This window comes from Sinocyclocheilus anshuiensis, unplaced genomic scaffold (genome assembly GCF_001515605.1).
Source record: "Sinocyclocheilus anshuiensis isolate Anshui unplaced genomic scaffold, SAMN03320099.WGS_v1.1 scaffold461, whole genome shotgun sequence".
In the NCBI taxonomy this organism is placed as follows: domain Eukaryota; kingdom Metazoa; phylum Chordata; class Actinopteri; order Cypriniformes; family Cyprinidae; genus Sinocyclocheilus; species Sinocyclocheilus anshuiensis.
Window position 1 is genome coordinate 2,520,899 of NW_015541005.1, and position 9,543 is coordinate 2,530,441.

At 37.1% G+C, this 9,543-nt stretch overlaps 3 protein-coding genes across 3 annotated transcripts in view; all 3 read right to left on the bottom strand.

The window, feature by feature from the left end:
• The window catches only part of LOC107690297 (potassium voltage-gated channel subfamily H member 4-like), a 25,155-nt gene extending 22,205 nt beyond the window's left edge, over positions 1–2,950 (bottom strand). The window contains exon 1 of the mRNA XM_016488593.1: positions 2,875–2,950. Coding sequence (XP_016344079.1) covers positions 2,875–2,950 — 76 coding nt within the window. The remainder of the gene's footprint in view (positions 1–2,874) is intronic.
• A 2,317-nt stretch (positions 2,951–5,267) lies between these two features.
• On the bottom strand, positions 5,268–6,829 carry LOC107690324 (orexin-like). Its single transcript, XM_016488627.1, has 2 exons — positions 6,770–6,829; positions 5,268–5,716 (listed from the first exon to the last, which is right to left on the bottom strand). Exons 1-2 carry the CDS (start codon positions 6,827–6,829, stop codon positions 5,324–5,326), a joined length of 453 nt encoding a protein of 150 aa, XP_016344113.1. The 3' UTR covers positions 5,268–5,323.
• A 1,376-nt stretch (positions 6,830–8,205) lies between these two features.
• Positions 8,206–9,543, bottom strand: part of LOC107690325 (inactive phospholipase C-like protein 2) — a 91,188-nt gene continuing 89,850 nt past the window's right edge. The window contains exon 7 of the mRNA XM_016488628.1: positions 8,206–8,220. Within this exon, the coding sequence (XP_016344114.1) occupies positions 8,206–8,220 (15 nt within the window). The remainder of the gene's footprint in view (positions 8,221–9,543) is intronic.

Sequence of the window (9,543 nt, forward strand, 5' to 3'; positions counted from 1 at the left end):
TTGGCTTGTTTAGTTTACACTCAAAGTAGATTGGTCTCTCTAAGCGAGATCCCAATTCGTCGGTCATCCGACGTGACGTCTCCGTTCCCTACTTCAGGGAACGAGGGTTACCATACGTAACCGAGATGTTTTAATGAAGTATAGGCTAAAAAAACAGGACATGGATCATTTAAGGCCTTGTCAAGCACCTCTCTGTTCTAACAATCCTCTTCAGATCTTTAGTCTGCTTAAAAGTGATTTAAGCGATTATGAAGGAGAAGGGAAAAAACAAGAGAGAGAGAGAAGGGTGGTGATACCGAGGCATACAAATACTCAATGTCTCTCACTAACACATGTACATACTGACGCTGAATTTAGACAGCCAGTCGTGTTGCTTAGGACGGGTGTGACACGATAGCAGGAGGTTGTTCTGAAAAGTGAGAGTGCAAATGGTCAGCATGACATTTCATAGTGTGAAAATCTGTCACAAAATCCGTTCCGGCAGAGGGAATGATTCATATGATTTATATGATTGGCTGTACAGTGAGTTAAGGACATTGCTTTTGTTAAGAGGTTAAGACATATTCCCCTACGTTCCAAAGAAAAAGCAGTGGCTAAGGAGGAGAGGACGAGAGAAAACAAAAGCCTTTTGCTTATTTTTAGATAATATGGCTATCACTATTTCTGCTTGTTGAGTGGATGCTGTCATTGGTTTGTAATTGTTCTTATTTTAATAGTTATTAGATGTTAAATGTTATTAGACCAGAACAAGATTCTTAGTGGCTGTCTGTTTGAAACGTACAAATGTACCTAGAATCTGTATGACCATAGAGTGAAAAGTCTAGTTAAGGTCCTTTCAGTCCAAACTTTACGTGAAAAAGCAAAACAAGTCACCGATTAATGGTGTATTCACACCAATAGTGAAACGTATATGTGGTGGGCTGAATGAACCTCAAATTTGCCACACACGCAGCAGATAATAAACACAGAATGCAGCTGAAGCAAGTTTAACATTTCAAAGTGAATCCAGTTTGAAATAATTTAGTTGTTTGTAGTGTGAACAGAAAAAAAACTATATGAAAACCCAATCTTACAAACCCAGTTCAAACCACATTTACATGTGGTTTAAAATCTGATGCTGAATTTTCTTTGCATTGTTGTATTTGCATTATTTGCATCACAAAATTCTATCCATAGCAGTGTTCAAATTCACATGCGCTGAACAAACACATCTGATTTCATCCCTTCGCACACTCTCAGTACCTTGTCAAAACGTACTAATATATACTTTAGGTACTAATATGTACTTTTAGGGGTAAATAAGGTAGGTGAAACTTTTGAAAGGGTACTGCCTCAGTGAAAGCTTTAGTACTTTTTTTCTGAGAGTACACATAAAGATTTCATTTGAAAAATTAATCAGATTTGGGTGCAGTGAACAAAGCATTGAGTAACCTAGATGACTGGATGAGATGAACAAACTCCATGACTTACACCATATCCTGTATTGACGAATCAGACTATAACACACTAACACCACTGTGTCTGTCAGTTCAGAGCAGATAGGGTAAATTCAACACTTCAGCACACACTATCGCACATTCAAGGTTTAGTCATGCCCACCTTCATGGCTTTGGTGTGCTTTGAGTTCTCTCGACAGACATGATTGCAGGTAGAGAGGGAGTGAGGACCACTTACACAAAATAATCCCATCTTCTATTGCCCTCCATCATTTGTTCGCTCGTATTTGCACAGAATCGTAGAGCATAACTCCCACACTACTGAACACTGAGTGCCGTTCTTGCAATGAATAGCACTTCAGGGTTTTTTCAAGTAGTTCTGTACACACACAAACACTCAAATACAACTGTTCAGCCTTTTTCACTGTTCAGATTTATCAATACAGCAAAAAAGCACGACTACAGAACATTACCAAGTACAATTTCTCAAGATGATACAACACATCCCTCATCTGACCTACTGACACTAAAATAAGACATTCAGCCTTCAAGGATGGCAACATTTCTGCATGAATCTGCCTGCTGAATTCACATATATTAAGTAAACACTTACGTTCATACTGCACTTCTTATGATATATCCATACTTTTTGTAATCACAGCATAATGAGATGCTCTTATTTGCCTAAAATGCTCACTTAATTTGTCACAAAACAAAGGACTCCCACAGAGAGTCTCTGAACAAAGGTACAAGCAATAAACATAAAAAACAGCATAATGGAGAAAGGATGAAGATCTTATATCACAGCAAATAAAATCTGCCCGAGAAAGACATTCTGTATTTGTCATTCAAGTATTCTGATTTTAATCTTTACGCATGAGGATTTTTTTTAATTTTACAATTGAGTTAACAATCTAATTATTTAAAATATTTATATTTGAAATGTATATATATTGCTTCAAAAAATGTCTGAAAAATATTTAATGAGCAAAAAGTCTTATTTAAAATGTAAGACTTTGAAGACTTTTAAGTTAACAATTCTTAACTAGTTATTGAGAACTTGAAACAGTATTGTTGTTATTGTTAACTAAAACAAAAATGTTTTTGGTAACTGAAATAAAGTTGAAACGAAATATTAATAATATAAATTAAACTTAAAAAAGAAACTTCGTAAAGTTGCCCACTAACCGAATTAAAAAAGTAACATAATTATAATTTTAAAAATAAATGAAAGATAGAAATTTTTAGGAAACAAACATTTTATAAAAATGATAAAAGCACAAATGAAATGAAACTGACAAAGTAAAAGCTAATTCAATATATTAGTAAATCCTATAATAACTTGAAACTCCTTTCACATTTTATATATGAGGTCAGAAGCTGCATTAGAAAGAGTTTCAGTATCTCCGAGGATGAAAGCTCTGACAGAATTACTCACGTGTGCCATCAAAGCGCTTGGCGATGGTGTCAAGAAAGGTGTTCTGAGGGGCCAGGAGTCCTTTCATCACTGGCATGATGACTAATCCTCAGAGCCCCATCACATACAGAACAGAGAGCGAGAGAAAGTAGAGGTGAGGTGATTCTGTCTGAAGTTCAAACTGTTGGAGGCTGCCTTATACAAGGTGCTAATGGCTGCTTGTTAAGGACTGTATCAGTTCAGTTGAAAGCCTTCTGCAACAGTTTCACTCCAATCTTTAGTGTCTCTGCTTTAAAGAGCATGTGGTGCAGTAATCAGACGCTACGCTAAGCTCAGGAAACTAGTTTGGTAGGATGCATTCTTGTCGCCCAGCAGTCTATGTCTGGATGGTTAAGTTTGTCTAATTTGTGCTGATACTGCGCTCACTTTCTACAGCCCATCAGTTTGGTACATCTGCTCTGCTCTCTCTCTTGAAACAGCGGGATTTTCTGTCTTCTCTCAAAAGCTGCTCAGTATACAAGGCTTCATCTCTATCCTTTGTTGCTTGTGTTGTGTTTCAACGTCCCCCTCAGTCTCCACACAGCTTGTCCACAAGTCTCTTTGTTCTTTGAATTCCTGTTCTCTGTTGGGCTTTTTAGGTTGTCCAAATAGGAGGTCAGATGATTCTTTGCATCCTTTCCTTCCTTTTCATCTGTTGTGTCCTATCTGAGGCAGGTGCACAATCTTTACTGCATCTCTCTTCCACTCACTGCTATCTCTCTACTCTTCTGTCCCTCCCTCTTTCTCTCTCGTTCTCTTTCGCTCTCCCACTCTCTTTCAAAAGGAAGAAGAGTAACAATGGAAAAAATGGCACAAGTAGATCACAGCAAATGTAGTTTCATGAAGAACCTAAAAAATGTACCAATTGGTTCAATTCAGAAACATTATTTAATATTATTTATCATAATTTAATCATTGTAAAACGTGTGTATGTGTACACACACACACACAGGTATTTTTTACTATTATTTCTCAAATTTTTTATTTGGAATATTTTTATCAATATCTATCTATCTATCTATCTCCAAATATAATTATTACATATAAATATCAAACTACAATGAATAATGATTGCATTTATCTTAGCAGTGAAGCAATGATCGCTGCTGTGGGGATGCAAATATATATTTGTTTTCGAGAAGATAATCTATCTGAAAGCCTGAAGAAAAATATTTCGCATATAACCAAATTGTGGCACAAGCAGATCTCTCTAGTGACTGAGTGACAGTTATAGAGGCTGTAATGGGAGCAGTACGGAGTCTTAAAACCACAAATAAAGAGACTTTAAGGGCTGAAGTGGGTTTAAAGGGACAGTGACATTACCAGAAACAAGAATTAGGTGGAGAGAGAGAGAGAGATGGTGTGAAAGGGAAAGCAGAACCGCCATCTGTGCTGAACAGATATTTACATATATTACCAGACAAAAGCAGCATCACCCACAACACACACAGGAACTTCTATAAGGATGAAAGCTGAAAGGATCCAGCTCTGGGTAAATACGTACTGGCAAGGCTGCTGGAACAATCTGAAAATGTGTTATTTTCACAGGCAGTGGGGGTCGAGGGATGAACACGTGGGTCTTTGAAAAGACTAATTATCTCCCAAAAAATGTGTCGGGTTGAGACAAGCTGTCACATGTGCTTATGTACGATTTTCTGTTCATGATAATTCTACTGAATCAAATTATCAGAAAAAGCCATTAAATATCACATAGGTCTTCTATATTTTAAATTCTGATATGTTGTGGAAGAGCATTTTCTCAGTTAAGATGACAATTCATTTCATGTTAGAATGTTTGTAAATTTGTTCCTCAAGCTTTAGGTGTGTAGTTCTGCTTTATTCTCAAGCAACTTAGTTTTATTGAAGCTTTGTGAGTTTTCATATATTTCCCAAACCAAAAAAAAAAATGTTCTGAACTTTATACATCGTCTGCCATCTGCTGACCACAAAACATACTACACATCACTAAAATCTAACAACTCCATCTTTATAAAACAAGATAAATGGTTCTGCCCGGATAACTGTGATAAAATACTCATCATTAATAACGAATAAATTTAGTTTTATTAATCAGAAAAGCGCGAAGCCCACTGACACATGTAATATAGCTGTTCACTATGGAAGATAAATGATTTAGAATTTTTTTAAAACCTTGTGATTACCTCAGGAGTTTAATAGGTTTTTTAAAATCACGTACAACTTACGTTATAGAGCTAAAAAAATAACATTTGAGGTATGACTGTATGTGACTTACGTTAGAAAAAAACGTATGTCTCTTATTAGCGTAATGTTAATCATAAACCTTTTTTTGTAGGCTACTCAAATCAAAAACGTTATTTTAAAACCCCATTAAGAATTAGCTTTCTGTGTTGGCCTACAAATTAACGTCACCAATGAACAGCTCTGCCGTGGTTTTAAAAAGCGACAAGTGTCATCGTTTTTCATAAGCGTCCAGATCCTCCGGTAGCCTGGGCATCAGATACTGCAGCGGCAGGTGCGCGCCGTCCTCGCGTCTCTTTCCCATCGTCAGGATTCCCGCAGCCTGGTTCCGCGAGCCGTGCAGCAGCAGCTGCTGCAGGCGGTCCTGGACGCGTCTCTCGCCCACTTTATTACGCTTGCCAAGCGTTAAGATCCCGACAGCCGCGTCGTTATTAAAGCGGCCGATATGCCTGGCGACGGACGTGTCGTTTCGGCGTCCCACGCGGCACAGCATCTCGTATAATTTGCAGGAACTTGACACGCTCGAGCAGCAGGTGGCCACGCCCTCTGCGTCCCGCGCCAGGTGCGCCGCCAGCAGCGCCATGAAGAGAAGCAGTTGAACTCTCTGATGGAGAGAGAGGATGCATTCAATAAATGCTGAATATTAATTAAACAGTTCAGACCTTCTGGATAATGATATTTAAATCACTATACGGCTGACTTTGTATATTTGCATCTGAGGTTTATAACGTTTTATCCCATGAGCCTCAGTAGACACGAACGAACTCCGCCAAAAAAAAAAAAAAGAGATGCCAGGTCAGATGCAGGAGCTTTATTGCCAAGTATGTTTGCACATACAAGGAATTTGTTTTATAGTCACAAGCTTCCAGTACACAGAGACAACAACACACAGATAATAAAAAATAAGATAAGAATACAAAATACACATATGTATATATAAATAAACAAAAAAATAAAAAACAAAGCTGAAAAATAAAATAAATTCTATGTACAGGTGTGCTATACATAGAATAGAATAAGATGTAGGCATGTACTAGGATGTAGGGTGATAAATACATATAAGGTTATTGCACATATTTTTATTGCACAATGGGGAGAACATTTTAACTTTGCATGAGAGAAGAAACTCTTCTTGTGCCTGGCTTGTCCTGGTATTCAGTGTCTATTTATCTGATTGATTAGTTTCTAAAATAAATTATTTTCCATTATCTGGCAGGTACAAATAGAAACATTTCAACACAATTAATAAAGTTAAATTAAATATCAATAGTATCTCACATAAAAATCTTTTTATTCCAAGAATTCTGAACTCTAATTATTATGGGTGGGCAGCTGTCAATACAAACACTAGTTACTAATAGGCTCCTTGATTCATTTTAGCTATAATTTTGGAGGAAAAATAAACATCTATGTTTTTGCGTTAACCTTCAGTTAAATGTTTTAAAAACTATTCTCTTTTGGAAAGTTCACCGACTGCCTAAATGATCAGACTGCATTACTCTTTAGCAGCTGCAGCTTGTATCATTTTTTGCTTCCAATTAAACTTTATGATCAGCATGAATGTCATTGCAAATTAAAATGTATTATCCCCAGATGGAACCATTAAAATTTAAGCCTACAGTTTTAAATCGCTGAAATCATTTCTGACTGGTCTTACCTTGGCTGTGCAGTCCATGCGTCTGGCTGCTGCCCCGGTCTTGTTGTAGACAAATGTCATGTATCTGATGGACTTCAATGTCGATGGTCCTTTCACTCTCTGATATGGAACTAGTGTTTTTATACACATTGTGCCACCCACCCCTCCGTCCTCCGAGGTTAATTATAGGCATAAATTAGACTGACAAAGAAAACCAGCTGATATTACCCCCTTTATATCTTCAATGTCATGTTTCTCATTTGAAGCTGGATTATGATACAATAAAGAACTGTTAGGGTTGTTAGCATCTTTGTCATTAGTGTCTGCCTGTATCCAAGTAATTGTATGGAGAGCTCTTTAGTACTATTGTAGAGGGGCAGACAAGCTTCGTTAGCGAATGCCAACAGAATGAGTGTGTGACGAGGACTGGACTTAATTAGCTGGATATGTAGAGGGTCCTGATACAGTGACAAAAGGCTGAATGGAATAAAGGAGCAACAACGCCACGGTGTCACTAACAAATAAAGCAGCAGGAGAATATGAATGACAGGATGCCTTTGTGTGAAGCAGAAGGTCAGAGAGCAGTCAGAGTTAATGACCACATACACAGGTAGATGGACCGTCCCAACTCACCACAGAGAAAGAACAGTCTGTTTATGTGATGTGTGATGGATTGCATGAGTAATGGAGCAATGCCAAAGTCTTGGGTTTGACTCCCAGAGGACATTACTGACAAAATGTATTTCACGAATGCACATCGAGTCTAAAACTTTACTCTACCTTTCAAAAAATGTAGGGTCATGAATTAAAGACATGTATAGACATTTTAAGACATTTATAATGTTACAAAAGATCTCAATTTCAAATAAATGCTATTATTTTGAACTTTCTATTTAAAGAATCCTGAAAAAATATATATACGGTTTCCACAAAAAAATGACACAACACAACTGCCTTTAACATTGAAAAAAATATGAAATGTTTCTTGAGCATCAAATCAGCATATTAGAATGATTTCGGAATAATCATGTGACATTGAAGGCTGGAGTAATGATGCTGAATTTCACAGAAATAAATTGTTTTAAAATAGAAGACAGTTATTTGAAGTTACAATAATATTTCACAATGGTACTGTTCATACTGAATTTTTGATCAAATAAATGCAGCATTGGTGAGCAAAAGACTTATTTCAGAAGCAATAAAAAATGTACTGACCCCAAACTTTTGAACAGTAGCTTATGTCCTCTAAATATTTGAAAATGTAATACAACATAAGTATAATAAATGACCTGGAGACGTTTCTGATGTCAATTAGCTTTTATATAACATCATGTGGGCTTTATAAACGACGGACATCATCTCAATCAGATGTTATTTGACATTAATGTGACAGTAAACACCCAAATTCTTTGACCCAAACTATATTTTCCACCCTGGTCCCCTCGTCTCCCAACCGTTCACATTTCCTCTTCCTGTGAAGTTTCCACCGATGAAAACTGGTACAGAATGACACCTGTTTACGCAAATATAAAATAACTTCCATTTGAATGAACATCTACCCACAATATTAACAGCAGTAATAACAATATTCATGAACAGGGTGTATTATTGGGTGTGATGTGTTTCTTAATGAGATGGTCAAGTGTCCTTTACTTTGTCTTAAAATTATTAATTCTTCATTTATTGAAATATTTATTTGCTTGTCTGATCCTCAGTGGTGCTTTTTTTCAACGACTGAGATCCGCATTTTCCCAGAGTTTCTATTCTTTCCAGTAGAGCCTATCTCAACGAGACATATCCAGTTTCCAGTTTAGAAACAATATACACACTTTTCCTTATTCAAAATACACCACATATGCATCACACATACATATATATATATTTATTTATATATATATATATATATATATACACACATACACACACTCGCACACACACACAAACACACACACACACGACCCCAGGAGAAAGGCCCCTTTTAGGACCAAAGTGTACTGAGCTGACAGTTTTTTATTGTAGTCAGTTCTAAAATTAATAAAAATGTGTGGAGGAGCCAGCAGGGGGAGTGAGAGACACTAGTTCTACATTGGTGTAAACTGAGGAGGCCTTTGCAAGTTCTTTTTGAGTGCCTTGTCTTGTTCTGTTTCTTGAAGCTGTCTTTGTTTGCTCAAAATGTGTTACTTCTCTTTCAGCAAGTAGTTTTGTACTTTAGATTCAAGTTCAATACCCTCCATGCTGTTTTGACCCATTTTAGTCTTTACTGCAGATTTACGACCATCGGTTTTCACAAAAGTAGTTATTTTGAAGAATGTTTTAACCACTTTTGTCCATACAATGAAACTCAGCAGTGGACCCCATTGATTTTCATTGTAGGGACTACAACCACAAGAACATTTATTTTTCAAAATGCCTTCTTTTGTGTTCAACGGAAGAAAGTCATACAGATTTGGAATGACCTTGGGGTGAGTAAACGATGACAGAATTTTCATTTTTGGGTGATCTATCCCTTTACATGACTGAATATGATTGAGATTTGGGGCTTTTGACTGGATATCGTGATCAGCTGTGTCACAGGAGAACAGGTCACTATAATCCTTTAAAATGCGACTCCATGGTGGGGATACCAATTTAAGACCCGAGCCCAGCATGCATGGTAGAGCTGGGAAGAGAGTAAAGCACAATGAAGTTAAACTGGCTCCTGTGTATCCTTCACTGAATCACCCCACCTGACTCTTTCCTTACGGCTCCCTTTCCCTGGTTTAAAGAGGCAAAGACCACCTTTCTCGTCCTCTCTC